Source organism: Gymnoscopelus braueri (genome assembly GCF_963280865.1).
Source record: "Gymnoscopelus braueri genome assembly, chromosome: 13".
Lineage (NCBI taxonomy): Eukaryota > Metazoa > Chordata > Actinopteri > Myctophiformes > Myctophidae > Gymnoscopelus > Gymnoscopelus braueri.
The window spans coordinates 11,207,575-11,227,192 of NC_137615.1; the positions used below are offsets into that span (position 1 = coordinate 11,207,575).

Sequence of the window (19,618 nt, forward strand, 5' to 3'; positions counted from 1 at the left end):
GCAGCCTTCTCCTTATTAAAGACAGCCATCCAACCCATCTTTACTGCTTCTTTCCATGATTGTGCTGGGAGTGCTGCTTGGCTACCGATAATGCTACCTAATGCAGCTCCTACCATGCACATGATTAAAAAGAAGCCACCGATGACTCCACCAGAAAGAGAACTGAGATCTATGGGCCCAGCGGAAGAACCGGACGAACTCCCTAATATTAGAGGCATGATCAGCAATGAAGCATAACCTATCATACTTGGACCCAATCGCTCCAGGACAAATGTAGCCATCTTCAAGGAAACTCCAAGTGCTCCCCCTACAATGGCTCCTGCAACTGCCCCAAGAGCCATTTTCTGTAGTAATTTTCTCAACCTCTCTATTCCCGCTGGTGACACATCTAGGGTTGCAAGGGCTTGGGGAATCGGTATAAAGAAGGGTATTGGCAATTTCGAAGCTAATGTGACCCTTTGTTCCCCCTGTCCTGTTCTGGCCATAGCCATGAGGCTGTTATCAGTGAAGTATTTCCCACTATTTTTGACTACCATGGCATCTACCAGTCTCATCAGAGTCTTTCCCTGCTCTTTCTTTTTCCAGCTCTTAGTGCTGATAAGATGCTGATTGTCGCCAAGCATCTCAATGAGCTGCTTTAAATGTTGGTCATCTTTTAGCAAATCCCTGCAATGCTTGTGACTCAACTTGTCTCCGCAAGTAAACACCAAGATGGTGTACTTTAAAGCCTCAGTCCCGAAATACTGTTGGATGCTCAGCAAACCCGCAGCCTTACTGGTCTTGACGTTTTGTTCTTCATGATGTTCTCCCACTGGTGGTGCCCTCACCCTCTGCTCTGTTCCTTCTTCCTCATTTTCCTTTCCTCCCCTTTCCACATCACTCTCACGTTCAGTACCCTTGTTGAGCTGCTTGTTTGTCTGCGTCTGTGCTTTTTCCTTTGTCTCTTGTGTAGCCCTGCTCTCCTCTGCCTCTCCCTCGGTAACCCAGTTCACCTTGTCTGCATCTTGTGATAATGTCTGTTGGTAAGCATGCAGGTCCATCACAAAGACAAAGGCATGGGGGCCAGGGTAGCTCTCTGCCAGCCACCTCAACAACTCACCGTTGTACCTCTCTTGATCAGTTTGTCCAGGGTCTCTCAACCCCTGCGTGTCCACCACAGTGACTCTCCTACCATTCACCCTCTGCGTCTTCTTCAATAGGGAATCCTCGCCCTCCTCAACAGTGGTTGAAGAAGGTGGTCGCACAGGGAAAAGCTTCTTTCCCAAGACAGCATTCCCAACGGTGCTTTTCCCTGACGCAGGGCGACCCAGGAGAAGGATCCTACGGTCTCTGGATGCTAGAGAGATGATTTATTGGAAAATGAAACTTATCATTTGTCCCCACACTGCCGTTAATTAAAAAAGAATATTACAGTACTAGTGACTAAAATCATGTTTATTCATACTCTTATGTATCATATGAATTGGATCTGAATATCTATAAAGACCTATCTCAGTCATAACAGTAACATATTTGATACATTTTTGCATGTGATGATCACTTGCCTCTTCTCTCCTCCTTTCTTGATTTTCTGCTTGAGTCTGCTGTTAAGAAATAATGCATACAATGTAAACACATTAAAGTGCATTATTAAAGTCTAGTTGTGTTTAAATGGGAATAACTTACTTGGTTCCTCAGGTGTTGCTTGTGGGGAGGACTGTGGCTCTGTAGGAGAACAACAACCAAGTGTGAAACATTTGTATTCTACTGGGCCTAAAACATCATTATCATCTGATTTGCTCCATAAAAGGGGTGTCAACCACTTTCAACTTGGTGTCTCTATTTTTGGGCATGTCACCTTTAGGTGACAATTCTCAAAACCATTATACAATAGTGAAAATAGCTGATTTACAAGCTCATCACGCATGACAATGTCACTATTTTGCTATCTCTGCCATTGTCATCGTACGACAACATGCAAAATAGGGCTTAAGTGGTTCATGATTTAAAAAGTAAAGTAAAAACATGACAAATGGCCAACGAATGTTGAATCTCGGCCGTGGTCTTCACTAGGGAACGGGCACATTATATGAAAATGTTTTTTTTTTTAAAGTAAATGAAAATGGGGTTGCAGGGTAGTGCAAACCAAAAGCTTTCAAGAGAAAGCTAAATGCGTTCACTTGCTAAATGCCTAAATTGTTAACTGTGACTTGAAAGAGTTCAGTTATGTATTATATAATAATTATTATTATTGTTGGCAATAAATGTTGTTTTGGCAGACTAGATTTGCTTGTAGGCTCACTGCTGCATGGATGTTGTTGTGATTTCGGTTGACCAACCTTGAGGTCCCTTAAGAGTCTCCATCTAACTAAGAGTGGTGAGTGATGTTTCAGTTGAGTCGCGTGCGCGCAGAACATGATGACACACTAGGCAGTATCACATGACAAGTTCTGAAGTTTAATACACACATAGAGACTATAAACAGTATTGGATACATGACGTGACCAGAACATATGAGACAAGGACAGATTTGAATAGGAATAGAACATGTGTCTTGTATCATTGTGCACTGACTTCAGTCTCTGATAAAGTGGTTGATGGTCATCGTATCACAGGTATCAATTATGCTTACGTATATGAGTGATTCCCCACGTGTGTACTGGGTCAAGCAGATAAAGGTCATAAATCATGACAGGGGTGCATAGACTTTGGTTAGGAGTAACATCCAATGGTACACAAAAGCAGATCTAAGAGGTCGTTCGTCACAAACTCCAAAAGAGATTTATGTTGTTAAAATCTTTCACAATTCTTTAAAGTGACTTTGATGCTATATTAACACATTTTGCCGGGGCCAAAATGTCCACTTGCACAGAAGATATAAAAAACTTCAGTGGGTAGATTACTCTCACCTCAAAGGATGAACCCTAGGCATTTGTATGATGACCCCATGATCATTCTCCTTGCCACCCTCAGGCCAACATGTCACTTTGCACTCAATATATCTCATAATCCAAGTCCAAAATGAACCCTATTGATTTTGGTGGTGTCCTCTAATGCTTCATTCAGTAACTATAAAATATGTACCTCCGCCCCCTGATTCTGCCACAATAATCATTTGCCTGTGCAGGGCTCTAAACCACTTTTGTTCGTCGGGTATAAAGAGCAGCACTGCTTGTAGGGGCTGTTAGTAACCGGGCCTTTCATTATGGAGGCATTGAACACTGTCTTGTTTCTTGTGTTTTGTCGTGAAAAAGAAATGAATCCCTTCAGCTTGCTCAGCGAAAAATGTGAAAGGAAGAAGACATTGATAAGGGAAATAATATAAAATGCAATCACCTGAGGGCTGTGATATCTCCTCCACCTCTGCTTGTGTGGGTTTCAGGGGGCCATGCTGCAACACATGTTGATTATATGCTGTAGGAAAACAAACAGTCATAACAAGACAGATGTGTAAATAAATTAATTATTCAAAACTTATAACATTTCATACATAAAATGCATTCCAATACAAACAAATAAACTAGAAATACGGACGGACGGACGGACGGACGGACGGACGGACGGACGGACGGACGGGCAGACAACCCAGAAACATACAGTAGGCCACAGCTGTCGCTGGTCATCTATAGTAGTAGTAGACAGTAAAACACCCACGGAACAGTAAAACACCCACGGAAAGGCAAAGAGGGATAAAAGAAATAGGGCATACAAACATGACTGTTTGACTGTCCTGCTGCAGCATTTCATTGGATGGAATTTGATAACACGATACAAGACAATTCTGTGGTTGTTAATTGTTTTTCAGTCAGCCCTTATACAGTAATGCTTTTTCTTAGAAAACGGAAAAGCCCTCAGGCTTACTTCAGGCACACTCTCATCTAACACTATGTAAACTTTGACTGTTGTCTTTAACGTAGTGCCTTTGTTTGAGAATGTGTGTATGCCTGAGCAACATGTCATCTTCAGAAGAGAAGAGAAGAATGTATACAGGTTTGCACTGAAAAGATGTCCAAAGGCATTTAAATCATTTTCATGATGGATTGAAAAGTGTTAAAACGTTTCAGCCTGTGGCTATCATCAGTGTACACTGGGGATAAGGCTGAAACTGTCTGTACACTTTTCAACCTCTAAAAATAAAAAATAAACAACCTCTGTGTCTACATTGTGTCATATATTAACAAGTTAATATATATATAATATAATGCATATCAAAGGCAGCAGATGCATGGCAGTAGATATGAGCAAAACAACTATGCTTAATATACTCTGACTGCATATCACAGTCAGAGGTATAATGGATGCAATTCTACTGTAGAAAGGAATAAATTGAATACAATATTTCCTAAATATCCTTATGCTTTGGGTATGGACATTGTGTTGTGCCTTCCAGAAAGCAGCTTACGAAATTTATGAAAAAAGAAAGAAAGATAGAAAGAAAAGAAAAAAAGAAAAAACATTTAGTGAGACATTTACACATTAACATAAGTTCATTCAATGTTTAATATTCCATAAGATACAAACTTTCACAGTGTTTAATTGCTTTGTATTTGGAAAATGTGATGTTCCAACTTAAGTCTCTAACACAGGTTTAGTGTGATACTAGGCACTTCCAGATGGGCAAAACTCCCCAGTGGCATAAGAAATGTAAGGGAACAATGTCCATGGTTTTAGCATTTCCATATTCATGAAATTGATGACTGATGATGGCTCATATAGTAGATTTATGTTTAATTCAAATATTATATGGCCCCTGTGCCTTATAGCCAAATGCACATACCATGGTCCTGGCTCTTTGCATTTCATACTGTTTGACCAAATTAATTTAAAGAGTTAAATTAATGCTATAGGTTTTGACAAGGATGTAGTGTATAGACGTATAGAAACAGATTCTCACCTGGAGGGATTCGTTTTAATGCTGGCCCAATAATATTCCCTGACACAGTTCTTCGATGAGAAGGAGCAGGCACTGTGAAACATCAAATTATGTTGACATTGGGTTGACTTAGGTCATTGGTAATTAAAATGCAATTATGTAGCTACTGTATGTAAGAGACCGAGACAGAGTGTGTAAAGAACTTTAGATCGACAACTTCTTGGCTGTAAACATTGAGTGGCCATGGCCATGGTCTCTTTACACCCCCCTATGCATCATCATAATAATAATAATAATAATAATAATAATAATAATAATAATAATAATAATAATAATAATAATAATTGTAATAATAATAATAATAATAATAATAATAATAATAATAATAATAATAATAATAATAATACATTATGGGAAATGTTATTAATTGATTATGGTAGACGACATCAAGGAAAATAAAAAATAAATGCAACCACCTGAGGGCTCTGATATTTCCTTCACCATTGCTTTTGTGGGTTGCAGTGGGTCAGGCTGCAACGCATTCTGTTGATTATTTGCTGTAAGAAAACAAAGTGTCATAACAAGACAGATGTGTCAATCAATTAATTATTCAACCCTCATTTTCATACATTAAAATGCAATCCAATCCAACACAAGCCAATATACTGTAAAAAGAAGAAAATAAAAGCACAAAAGTAATTCTTGTAATTACTACAGCAGTATTTCTAGTGAAACCTCCACCAACCAGTTGTCGTTTACATCTGTGTCTATCCAGACTCAAATAGTGTATGTAGTAGTAGCTTATGTTGCTGAGAGATCAATGATAAATATCAGTGGTTCAAAAATGAAAATTCAATATTTAAAATCTTACTAGACATAATTCAGGATGTTCAAACAGTTGCAGCATGCGCTGTTATCCATATGATGGTCTGTTTCTTGTTGACTAGAACGTAAATGCAGCAGCACTGTTGAGTTTCATGTTATCTCAGGCAGTCAGTTTGCCTAAGGAATAGCCCTCCAGAAATGTTGTACAGATGCTAAATACATAACCTCACCTCCTTCAACCCTCCTCAAATAGTTGTCGGAAGTTTAGTAAACAGAACCAAGCGCTTGAGGCTCTAGTGCGCCCACATCCCCCCCCCCCAGTTTTCTTTACTGAAAATATCTTTAAGTTATTGTAAACAGTCTACTATGTAAGATCATAGTAATTACTAACTACCTGTCACCTCAAACTGGTGAAAACTGGAGCTGAGGTCCAAATAATAAAACATGGTGTGACGGTGTCCTGTCCAACTATTTCGGCAACAAACTGACCACCAGTGGTGGAGAAAGTACTCACATTTCTTACTTAAGTATAAGTATCAATACTGCATTGTAGAAGTACTCTGTTACAAGTAAAAGTCCGGAATTCAAAATTGACTTGAGTAAGAGTCCAAAAGAATGGCATCAAAATGGACTTAAAGTACCAAAAGTAAAAGTACTAAAATGTTTGCAAATAGCAGATAGATCGGCTATTTTCAAATAGCCTATGTATAAAATAGGGCTAAAGGGGTTAATGCATGTTTTATAATGTAATAATTTATATCTGCAAAGTAACTAGTAACTAAAGTTTTCAAATAATCGTAGTGGAGTAAAAGTACAATATTTGCATCTGAGATGTAGTGGAGTAGAAGTAAAAGTATAGACAATTGGAAATACTCCAGTAAAGTAAAAGCACCTCAAAGTTGTATTTAAGTACAGTACTTGAGTAAATGTACTACTTTACACCACTGCTGACCACCATGCAGGGTAAATTACTTTGTTATTTACAGCTGACTCAATTGTGACCTTGCATTCATTTGAGTCTCTAGCAGAAGAAGGGTTCCATTTTACACTTTTTATTGTATTATTTTGTCCTTTTAGAATGCACAAGGTAGTTTGACACGACACACTGGCCCACTGTTTGGATATTTTGTGTCAAAATGGACCCAGGCCCAGGTCCCTCAGAGCCTCTGTGTGAAGTCACTATCATAAACTTTGCATTTATTTGACACATAGTCAAAGGTTTATGTCAATAACAGCAAATTATTTTTTATGAATACAATGTAAATTTATCCAATCTGTATGGTACAGTATATTAATAAAATATAACGTATACAATTGGGGGTGGTTGTATTTTGTCTCCCTGCTCTTCTATTGAGACATTTCGATCGTGTCAAAGGTCATGTCTCACCTAGACACAGGATCTGACACGAATTTTGACCTGATGATGGTCAAGATTCAATTTATCCCCTGAGCAAGCAGGCCGGGTTCTATTAGCTCAATGGTAAAAATGTCAGCAATTAAGCAGGAAACCAGGTTCAAATCCGGGGTAGAAGAGGAAAGTTACATATAGTGCTGCTTGAAGGAATCGTCCTAAACAGTCATTTTGAAGATGTCACAAGAAAAAACATTGAGTGAAAGTGAGCGTTAATCAGTTTGGATTAATATGGCTGGGGACCCTGCAGACCCCACTTAGAGAACCACTGCATTAGAACCTCTGTCTAAAGAACCTCCTTCAGGCGTTTATGCATCCATGCCCATTGTCTCAAAAAATCCAATTATGATATTCTCCTCTGCCATTTAATACAAATAAATGAGCTTACACCTGATGCCTTATGTCCTGTGTCAGTGTCACACAGAGTAGCATGTGCTTGATGCCAGTGGTGGAAAGTAACTAAGTACATGTACTCAAGTACTGTACTTAAAGGTAGGGTAAGTGATTTTCTTTGGTTAAAGTAAGTGTCAAATAGATCTATATTTTGATAGTACTCATTGCAATAGAGTGTCTGATCAGTAACAGGAGTCTCCATGTCTCTCCAGCTCTTTATAAAACAGAAAATGCATTTTCGTTTCAGTTTCAGTTTCATTTCCAATTTTATCCAATAAGGATAGAGAACTCAGTCAGGATACAGATTAAACAAGTGAAATTGGAAGTGGTGACACTAAGAAATGAGCTGACAAAATGGGAACTGGAACACTATAAAAAATTAACCTGATAAATGGGTACTCTCTTCTGATTGGCTGAAATATTGTCACCTACCAAAAAAAATATGTTCTGTTTATTAAAGAGCTGGAGAGATGGGGAGGCCCCTGTTACTGAACAAACACTCTATAGCAATGATTACTATCACAATATGTGCTTTAACCTTTTAACAAAATACTTTTTGTTTTACCCAAAAAATATCACTTACCCTACCTTTAAGTACAATTTTGAGGCATTTGTACTTTACTTGAGTATTTCCAATTTCCAATACTTTTACTTCTACTACCCCACTACATGTCAGAGGCAAATATTGTAGGCTATTTTTACTCCACTAAAATGCATGTCTCATCAGTTCACTTTGGGTTATGTCTTATCACTGTTTTACTCACACTCACTGATAAGATAGCAACACATAAATGTGATTGTTGATTTATGAAGATGCATTTATATTTCTCCTAACGTTGTCGTAGCCTTCGGTCGCTAGAGAAAAACTTTGGCATTGTACGAATGTATACGTACGTTCCTGCAACCATTGGATAGGTTGAATGTCAACGTTTCTGAACCAGAAATTGAGAAATATGTTTCATATCACAGCGGTTCCAAAAATCTGAGTAGCCTACTTCTTCCACCACTGACTGTGTTATATTGAGGTTGCTACTTGCTCTTTTTCTGACAGTCAAGCTGGTGACCTATAGGAACTGATGGGCTGAGGCTCAGGAACCCATGTCATAGCCTACCCCATCACAGCTTTTCTTTTGAAACAAACAAAAAAAAAGGCATGGGTTTCCGAGGCTACATCATAGCTGACAGCTCCTTCTCTGACCGAATATCCCACACCCCAAATCCCCAAAATGTGATCGACCAGCTCACAATGTGTCTCAGCGTGACATGATGTGCAGGGCCAGCCGCTGCCATAAGCAACATAAGTGGTCGCTTAGGGCCACAACCACTAGGGGGCCCAAAAACAAAATAGCGTTATTATTTTAGTATGCAATAAAAAATGACAATGATTTTTATAATGGGGGTGTTTGGGGGGGAGGGCCACCAAAAAAAAATCTTGCTTAGGGCCACGAAAATCCTAGGGCCGGCCCTGATGATGTGAGCTTGTAGATTGGCTATTTTCAGCAAAGGTGTAGAGCAGGGGTCTTCGACAGGGGGTCCAGGACCCTATAGTTACCATGGAAATGTAGCTGTGAAGTTAGCCCTGTAGTAGGAACTGAACTAAAATAAGCTGAATTACTTTTTGCATCAACTCCTCCAAGGAACAGGCCATGTGATGTAGTTGGCAGGATTTTACTGAAGAAAAGGTGGAAAACAGACAATTAGACAAATAAGCATACGTGAAATGAATAATCATAATCTTTACAAGAAACCAAGTTAAGTATACATGGTTATGTTTTATCTTACAGGTGGACGGTACAGTAAATAGGTGTAGGCCTGTGTTAATATTTTCTCATGCTTTTGTAACAGGAGTTATTTTACATTTATTTTATTAGATGAAGTTCGTCAAAATGTAGCTAATTGACAACAGAATGTACCCTAGATATTGTAGTTCATGCTATTTTCTCAATAATGCGTTGTCTGAACAACACCGCCCTCCTCTGGTGGAACTGAATTTCACTGTGGTAAAATGTACGCACATAACGTTGCATTCCGCTGATGGATTCAATGAGCAACGGTATGCTGGTGTTTACAACTCCGCTCCATTTCTATCATATAAAAAAAGTCTTATATTCCTATATTAACTGTAATCTGTACACACGATTAAACATATGACCAAAGACCAAAAATAAATATTCACCGGGACCAAGATTCAAACCCATAATCTTCTAGCTGAGGAACCTCAGCTTTTCTCTTGCACCACCAGGCATTTCTGATAATTTAGATGTTTGAAATTAACACCTCTCACCTTGACAGAATGATTGAATCTGCAAATACATCCACTCATGATCAGGGTTCATTATGAGGGTTCATTATTTTTGGAATCCCTTGAAAACCAGATGCTGCATGATCTCAAGGGGCTTACCCATACCTGCAGTCACTGTATTCCATACCTGTCACTGTATTCCAGTGGGGCAAGGCAGCCTACTACTAAGTCTTAAACAAAATATATATACTAACCTGGGATCATGGGATCGAATCCCAGCACAGGAACCTTGGCATCTGAGCAATCTGGCTCCCACGGGTCTACTATCTTTTTACTACTAACCTTTATCATAAAGGTTGATGGAGGACAATATATAGAGGATGAAATGCATAATTTATTAAATAATATAAAGGTAATATCAAATACATTGTAAAAAATGAGACATGACGCTTTATTAGCAAGACAGTCTTTTATTATATTATTCCTCATTTTGCTGGTTTCCCCTGAAACCGCTTTACTGTTACAGAGTAGAAGATCCTTAGAATCTCTGCTGCTGATGATGTGGTCATAGCTGAATGGTTAGAGAGCCTGCCTGGCAAGCTGTTAATTCCAGGTTCAAACCGAGGCCTCAGCAATGTGTCAAAGTGTCCCTGAACAGGACACTTATAAGAATAGTTCACCCAAAAAATACTTATTCTCTATCAATCACACACTCCATGAAGCTTTGAATTCATGGAGATTTTATTACACTTATAAGAATAGTTCACCCATTTAGAACAGTGGTTTTCAACCTTTTTCATGCCAAGGACCCCTAAATTTATATGCATTTGGCCGCAGACTCCATCTGAAAGTGTTTTGTGCCAGGGACCCCCAGAAGCAAAGATTTGAGTTAAAAATGTATATATATTTCAAAGATATGCACACATTTTCACGATTTTTCAAAAATAGCAGATCTACAAGCTCATAGCGCGGCACTCGGTGCCGCGATATGAGCTTGTAGATCTGCTATTTTTGAATAGCCCAAGCTAAGTGGTTAAAAATGCTGCCTAACGTTAGTATGCTTAAATAGAAGCCATTAAAAGAAGAAAAAAGTTTGATATCTTCGACCAAATATGCCAATTAGAATAGTCTTAAAAGTCCTTAAATTGTCACTTTAGAAATGTGCAGATACCCTGTATACATACAGTATGTATGCTGTTTTGTGTTATTGTATACTATGTAGTATACATAATACATAGTATGCTACTGTGCATGTCAAAGTCACACCATCTCTGTATCAGGAAGGTTAACAGTGTTTCAACCACTTGAGGCTTTTATTTCATGAATAAATTACATAAATAAATAAATACATGAATAAATTAATGCAAATTAACATCTTGGAATGCTCATTATAGACTAAGTTGCCCATTGTTCGCCACTGATTTCAGATCAGGTGTTCTGCTCACCCCGTAATGCTTGTGGTTAGCCCTCTGGGTGGCAGTAACCTGATGAGAGAACAGTGGCATAGGGACAAACTCTGCCATAGCTGCTATGTGTTCACACTCTAATACCACCTGTCAAAGTCTAGCACTGCACGCTACACATGCGTTCAGTACACACTAGTAATCTCATATAAGAATACACAATTAAACACTTTTACTTTAAAATGATATGCTAATTCAGCCATACACTACTATGGTACTGCCCTTATACGCTAGGCTGCAGATTTCACACCGACGGGACGAAGATTAAGTCCGAGTTATATTTGCTTGCGCATGGGAGTCGTGCACCTAAAATATCCAATCTACAAGCTCACAATGCGACGCGTTGTGAGCTTGTAGATTGGATATTATTTTCAGTGCGCGAAACCAGTGCGCAACCAATATAACTCGGGCATTAGGGTTACAAGGCTACACATTGATATAGATTTAGGCATTTCCCTGCTAAAAGGCTAAATAGGGGGAGAGGGGGAGTGGTATTCAATGGCTAATTTGTAACATCTTCACAAACATACAGATATAACAGGTCTTGTTTGGCTACTTTGGTTTCTTCCGTCTTGTCTATGGTTCTTGCCTCCGGTTGGAGAAGAGTACTAAGGTGGGCGGGTCAATGAGGTCAGTGAAGGCGTGGGATTGGCTAGCCTCGGGACTCCAGAGATCTGTGTTGGAAGAGAGAGAATAGTTGCACAGTGAATAGGTTTCTATACGTGTACCTGTCTATCTGTGATTATAGGTGATGCATAAACAGCTTTATAAATGTGTGAGTGTGTTTGTGTGTGTGTGCGTGAGCCTATTAATGCACATGAATTTCAGCAAGGTTATAATGGTTAGCTAAAACTGATGAAATAATGAAAACTAGAATTGAAAAAACCCCAAAACATTTTAGTTAAAGGTCATGGTCATTATCATGGTCGGTATCATGTGATACTGAACATGATACTGACCATGATGCTGACCATAATACTGACATGATAGTGACCATGATACTGACATTATAGCAACATCTAAAATGACACACATGCTGTCCCGGATTGAAAGGTTAAAAGACATATAGGTTAAACAGGTCTAAATTACGGATTACATAGCAACTTGGTGACAGGTTAGTGGCATTTTGAATTGTAACTTGTCCAATAAAGGGTTTAAAGGAGGTGTTCACTCACGAGTAACTGGTGTGCTGCTGGCGTCTCCGGGCGCTCCTCATCTTCTCAAACCGGGCCTCCATCTCCTCCAGAACCTTGGGGGTGTACCTGACCACCAGCTTCACAGAGCCCTGGGCAGCCTTCAACAGCTCTACAGCCTTCTCATGGTGCTCCCCCTCCACACTCTGTATGCAGGGCCAGGGCACACACACACACACACACACACACACACACACACACGAGCACCATGCACACTACTTCAAAATCGGTTCGTATTTCTAGTTAAATTAACATTTTTGTTTTATTCTATAAACCTCTGACAACATTTCTTCCAAATACAAATGTTGTGATTTATAGTGTTTATTTGCAGAAATTGGTCAAAAAATAACAACAAAGACATTGAATAATGTAAAGAAAACAAGTTCATATAATGTTCTGATTTAGGAAATTATTTAGGGAGTTCAGAAATCAATATTTGGTGGAATAACACTGATTTCTTTAACTAAGGTACTACTAGAAAGGTTTTTACCATCCAGCTGGTCCTAATGCAAGAGGATATACTTTTCCTCCTTAATTAAGATTCATGTGATCCACAAATGAGTACCTAATAAAGTAATAGGCGAACATTTGGCAATTATATTGCCAATCTATGGATCGGCTATTTTTGGTGCTTTGGTGTTTAAGAGATTTGGTGTAGAGGGGGAAAGGGAGTGGGACAACGATATGGGGGAACCCAACAAAAGGTTAAGAGTTAAAACACATCTGGAGTGGTCTCTTAAAAATTTCCAGAGCCGTGAAATAACATCAGCAAAAGGTTACTGTGAAGAATTTGATTTGGTGTGATTTCCTCTGGTGCAAACTATCTTTTTCTGAACTGCGAGAGACCAAATTGAATCACAATAATTAATATCCTACATTAATGAATTAAAAAGCGGTTTGTATAGCCATCCAAGCATGATTAAGTCCAAATATTGTCCATCATGCTCCATGAGCGAAGACTCGCAAGTAATTCTATTCCACCTACTGGCGGCGGTGACCCTCGCAAGTAATTCTATTCCACCTACTGGCGGCGGTGACCCAACTGTTTTTTTTAACAAGATAACTTCCGTTGAGGGTATTAACATGAATTTCCCCAACTTTCCCCAAATTACATACCAAGAAAAAGAGAAAAAAATGTAATCGCATTTGCATTAATTCCTCAAAGTGTGATTTTGAGAGCTGTTTTGCCATGCAGAGAGAATTCTTGGTCACAGAGCAGATAATCTCTCAAAACAGATTCTGCTAACAAGCAGATTATGTCAGCACCACTGCCTTAAACATGTAGTGTTGTTGTTAGTAGGAATAAACACAGAAGGACCTGGGAGGAAGTGGACTAAGAAAGGGGAGGAGAAAAAAACGAGTTCCTTTTTCTATACAATAAGGAGGTGGTGCCCCCAGAGGCAAAAACAAAGAAAAAAAGTTCTCTTTTTTTTACCGAATGGGTTCCCAGATTGCAGCAAATAAAGATGGACAATATTTGGGAGCATATCACCACTTTCCCAACCTCCTCCCACAAACACACAGTCTATCAATCTATCTAGACACACACACACACACACACACACACACACACACACACACTTACCACTCCATTGACAGAAAGCAGCTGGTCTCCTCTCTTCAGACCACCCTGTCTGTCCGCGACCCCTCCGGGGATGACCCTGGAGATGTAGATGGGGGAGTTCTGCTCTTTACCGCCCATGATGTTGAAACCCAGCCCCTCGTCCGTCTTGGGCAGCTCAACTACCCGCGGGTGGGCGTGGCCCTCACTGGCCGCAAAGGCTGCTACTGTGGCCTGACCAGAGAAAGAAACAAATGTAGAAAAGATATTAATTTATATTTGTAGAAAAAAAGAAAGAGCACTTGAATAATAGACCTTCCACAAATTGCACAGCCACATAATTCTTTAACAAGCGTTCTATTTGATGACATGAGGGGCGCCTTACCTTGGCAGTTGCCTGGGCGCGTACCTCGGGTCCTCCTACAATGTCTAGAGTGTCGTAGAGCTGCTCGTACACCTGGTGAGCAACAGGTTAAGGATGAGGGCAATTATCTCTGACAATATGAAACTCATATTATATACACAAGGCCAGGTTGAAAACTTTGTTTTTAAAAAGGAGAACAGATTTTTAAAAAACAGTTGAGAAACCAACGTTGATGCAGCAGTTGTGTCAATAATTCCACGATAATTATGCACGTAGCAAAAGTGTTTTAAAAAAAATAAAATAGGTTTAGTTCACACTTAACTCACAGCACAAGTCAAGTGGCAGGGCATGCTAACACTGACATGCAGCAAACAAGCCTGTGTTCACGCACGTTTAAGCCATAAGGATGAGTGGGTCAAAATTGTGTTTCTTTAAAAAGGTGCATTCAAGTGTGCTTGAAGGATCAACTAATGTAGCACTGATTTTAAATTGGTTTACCCTCCCCTATAAACATACCTCAATTGAATTTCGAGTTAGAACAAAGACGGTGGACATTTGTGACGATATTAAGGAATTCTGGGAGCATTCCAAAGGTTAGTGACAGAACATAATTAGTCTAGTAATAATAATACACAGTATGTGCCTGTTAAAATGCTTCTTTTAGTCAAGAGTAGGGTTGGATCATCTCTCCATTGTGTTGGTTTGGTGGTATTCAACTTAGGAAAAAAAATGATAATACATGAACTCAAATTAAATATGAAAACACCAATTTTTATACCCTCCACAGTGAGGGGCTTTGATGGACTCCAATCCCTATTCTGGACGAGAGGACAGACAGGTGATAGTGCTGCTACACACGAGTTATCAAGGTGATCTTAATAGTAGGAAACCTACCTACACATGGGCCAACTGGTTGTAACCACTGGAAACTGTTGATATATGGTTTACAATTACATAGCTGTTGCAGTATCTGTGTGATATACAACCACATGCAACAGGACTCACACACACTGTAGCTGGTCAGAATGTTTGAACTGCAAAAGACAGGGTGCCTTGTGGCATTTGGCTGTCTATTTTATGTGTCTGGCAAACATTTAGGTGTGCAAGAAACCTCGTCTTAACAGACCTGAAAAGCTGACCACATATGAAGAATAGAATGTCACACAGCTATCAAAATATTGAACAAACCACACTTTCGAATTCTGCATACACAGTAGAGTGGAAAAAAGAAAAGAAAAAGGAATCCAACACCACAGAGGTCCAGTCATTCTAAAGTAATAGAAGTTAAGAAATATGAATCGATCTCAAGAATGTGTAAACGTAAACCGACTCCTACATGCATTGCAATTTGATGCACAAATCCATATTTCCACATTTAAAATGGCAATGACTGTTTTAGAAAGATTTGTCTTCTTAAACAAAACAAGGATTAAAATGCTACTGGAAACCAAACTCGCATCGCAACACATTGTGAGCTTGTAGATCGGCTATTCTCAAAAGAGTTTGATAGATTTTATACACTTGAAAACATGTGAAATGGGATATTCTGCATAATGAGTACTTTTACTTTTGGTTCTCCAAGTATATTTTGAAAAAGCTTTTGTACCAGACCTTTACTTTTTCTACATTGTGGTATTGATACTTTTACTTAAGTAAAACATTTGAGTACTTCTTCCATCACTGCTTATAAGCCCAATATCTCCACTGGACGAGAGGGGATTCACTCTTGATGATCATAGTACATGTTTGGTTTCCCACATGGGACCCAGTTTAAATCCCAGGTGTTTACAGTTGCAATTACCCTTCTCCATCATGAGAGGACATACAACTTAAGGATTATAGCTTAAGTGTAATGCATTGGTGCTTTAAATGCCAGAGGAAAATGCTAACAAATGCACAGCTGATACAAGTCAGGGCTGAGAGTCACATTGCATTTACAAATTAAAACTAATGCCAAATGTGTCAAACCACCTCCTCAGGTGGATTAAAGGAGTAGTTCACCCTTATTTTCTATCAATTACACACCCCATGAAGCCTTGAATTCATGGAGATTTTTTGTTGTCGTCGCAAGACAATAATTTGATGACCGACGAAGTCTCTGGTAGGAGACTCAATGGAGTCACCTAATGACCGATACTGACTTTGGAATGTGACAAAAACAAAAGAATCTCCATTAATTCAAGGCTTTGTGGGTGTGTAATTGATAGAAAATACGTATTTTTTTGGGCTGAACTACTCCTTTAAAGGTCGCATTCCTAAGCCAATAATTTGATGACCAGCGGACCGGTAGGCAGTGGTTCCGGTAGGAAACACAAAGGAGACTCTTTGTGTCTCCGCTGCCGGTCATCAAATTATTGGTTTAGGAATGAGACGAAAAACAAAAGAAATCCATGAATTCAAGTCTCCATGGGGTGACTAATCGATAGGAAAAAAAGTCATTTTGGGGGTGAACTATCCCTTTAGGCAATATATGTGTCTCGGATGCATTTACAACTGCATTTTTATTTTGAAAGAAATAACCATGATTGTGACAAATGTTTTAAAAGCTAGTTGTAAATGGGGTGCGAGCTTGAATTCACGTCATGCCATTAGTGGCACTGAGGGCCTGCCCACCTCTCTGATGGCAGCACAGAACTTGCTCTGCAGGACCCTCTGCAGGGCCTGGAGTTTAGGAGGTGGCAGCTCCCCGCTGCGCTGCAGCCTGTCCAGCAGTTCAATCACCCTGCACACATCTGAGACACACACACACACACACACACACACACGTTAACACTCTATAGCAGTGGTTCTCAAAGTGGGGTCTGTCTGTGGATCCCCAGGGGTCCTTGAGGGGGTTCCAGGCAGGGGGTCCCCAGTTTGAAAGCATACAGGTCTGTAACTCTAAGAGGGTAGAGATCGAGCCAATTATATTGGTTCCCTTTGAGATACGGGGGTCCTGGCCTAATGCATACTAGCCTTGGATCAAGACCATCATATATGTATTTCATCGAGTCCGACTTTTACTTTTGTAAATGCAAGTGTCAGAATCGATTAAAAAAAATATATATGATAGTCTTGATCCAAGGCTAAATGCATACCAAACTAGGGTTGCTTGACATTAAAAACTTTTCTATACAAATGAACATAGACACCAGTTTAAAACAAGTGTCTTTGAGAGATCACAAGTTAGTCTGTTTATATGTAGATAATCTCTTCCTTTTTATTTGACGATGGGTTCCCAGATTGATATGCAGATAAATGAAAGGCAAAGGTTAGGGTGAGCGCCTTGCCCTTGGCAATTATAAGGCAATTTGTGAAAGGAGACGATATACTGTGAAGCAAATGCCGAAATAAACTATAATGGGTGCAATAGAGCATATTCCTGGCATGGCTTAGATTGGTTTTGGTTGACACATAGGAATAGAAGACCAGTGTAAATGTCAGTGTGCTGAATGAATGACTGATTCCAAAGTGAGGACTTTAATTCTTAAAACCGACATGTCAATGTAACGGAATACACCATTTACAATTTAGGCATTTAGCAGAAGCTCTTAATCCAGAGCGATTTACAGTAAGCAGGTAAATACGAGGTAATACATCAAATGCATAGAAATAGAAATCTAGGATCATAGGTAAACCAAGAACCAATCAGTCTAAACTGTATATCAACAACAAAAAAATCTGTACATTGAAACTATACACTATAGGATGCCAGGTCTACAAATGAACCGGTCTAGACTAGTCTACATGCACACTTCCCTCAGACAGTTGTTCCAAACAGCATTTAAATATAAAATTGAGTGTACATAGTACATTAGATCATTGGTTATCAAAGTGGGGGGACCCCCCAGGGGTCCTGGGGGGGGGGGCAGGGGGGTCCCCACCCCAGCAACATTAGTTAATATAATGTCACAATCATTTTAACCACTAAACCATATTTTATACTCTGGCTATTTCAGAAAAATCCCTGGCACAATATTTTTGAGATGGGGGGTGTGGGGGTCCGCAGCCAAATGCATATCATTTTGGGGGTCCTTGATATGAAAAGGTTTGAGAACCACTGCATTATATAATGTGGTTCTACTGACCAACCGCGTCACCACCGTTTCGGCAGTGACTGAACACCACTGATCATCAGGTCATGCTTTATGTTTATGTTGGGACTGGAGGAGCAGCTGACAAGTTGCTTCAACCTGATGTGATGATGTATACTCCATAGTACGACGGTGTGGGTGTCACTAGCCGAAAAAGACCCGACGACGACAACAACGATGATGATGTGACACGTCATTAGCTTCCAAGATAATCTCGTTCGGCAAGCGACACCACACCGCCGCACGGAGTATACATTAAGCTTATATAATACATCATAATCCGCTGGTTTAGATACAAGTGGGAAAACACCTATACATTTGTTATAATTTCCCCCAAATGCGACATCGACGATCGTTTAAACTAAAGCAAGCTTCACTCAATTCTATCGCGTTTAATCATTAACCACTTAAAACCACCAAGCATCCGTATCGTGCGGAAAGCTTTAGCTGAATATAGCAGATCGAGCTTGTCGATCGGCTATTTTCAGCTAAAGCTCCCCCCCCCCCACAAAAGAGAAAAGACTAGCACAGAGCCCTGAGTGTCTCCCCTCAACCTCAACAATGGGGTTTAGTAGTAACTTCATACTCGAACAGACGCTGGTGTTGTTACCTCTTTCCAAGCAGAGCGGCTCTGCCATGGTCGCCATGTCTGATTCCTTTCCAGAGTGATAATAGGATGACATCATGTTGGAAGCTGCTCGGCCGTCTGTCTGTGTCGCTGCGGTGGAGGTGGTGTTGGAGGAGAAGACCAGAGAGGGGGTGGAGGAGGAGAAGACCAGAGAGGGGGTGGATGAGGCTCCAGCTGGCCGCCGGACCAACGACCGGATTACCTACCTAGTATCTACGAGGATCCGAGTCACCCAAGAGACCATCAACCAACCAACCAAACCAGACAGACAATTATTATAGATCTAAATATTATATACACCACCTTTCTAAATGAGTTTCCTGGATGTGAGGCGCAAAGTCGTATCAATTATTATAAATACAAAAGGATGGTTTAGAATAGTCACAGAATGAGCTACTGATCTGATCAACCCGGCTGGTGGTTGTGGGACCGACTCTCTCCCTCTCTCTCTCTTTGGATGGGAATACCAGCATTTAATGGTTTGGTTTACGCAATCCAAAACGTAAGAACATGGTGCGATTTCATTCGTCCATGAATCAAGTCACAGGCACGTCAAAGCATTGCTGTGGTGGGTTAAACCAATGATCGATTGTTTTTACTACAGTAATATGAT

At 39.8% G+C, this 19,618-nt stretch overlaps 1 protein-coding gene across 1 annotated transcript; it reads right to left on the reverse strand.

Moving 5' to 3' along the window:
• Nucleotides 1-10,770: 10,770 nt before the first annotated feature.
• On the reverse strand, nt 10,771-19,427 carry LOC308098421 (protein lin-7 homolog B). The gene is made up of 6 exons (XM_080446770.1): nt 18,988-19,427; nt 16,918-17,036; nt 14,326-14,397; nt 13,965-14,174; nt 12,362-12,525; nt 10,771-11,860 (listed from the first exon to the last, which is right to left on the reverse strand). The coding sequence occupies exons 1-6, from the start codon at nt 19,061-19,063 to the stop codon at nt 11,839-11,841; spliced, it is 663 nt and encodes a 220-aa protein (XP_080302896.1). The 5' UTR covers nt 19,064-19,427; the 3' UTR covers nt 10,771-11,838.
• Nucleotides 19,428-19,618: the final 191 nt, after the last annotated feature.

Bases quoted from the DNA above. Each gene is read 5' to 3' on its own strand.
- LOC308098421 (XM_080446770.1), bottom strand. From the start codon at position 19,063: ATGATGTCATCCTATTATCACTCTGGAAAGGAATCAGACATGGCGACC. The intron at 14,398-16,917 runs GTGGGCAGGCCC...GTTGCTCACCAG, and splicing joins TCTGTGCTGCCATCAGAGAG to GTGTACGAGCAGCTCTACGA. The intron at 14,175-14,325 runs GTAAGGCGCCCC...TTCTCTGGTCAG, and splicing joins GCGCCCAGGCAACTGCCAAG to GCCACAGTAGCAGCCTTTGC.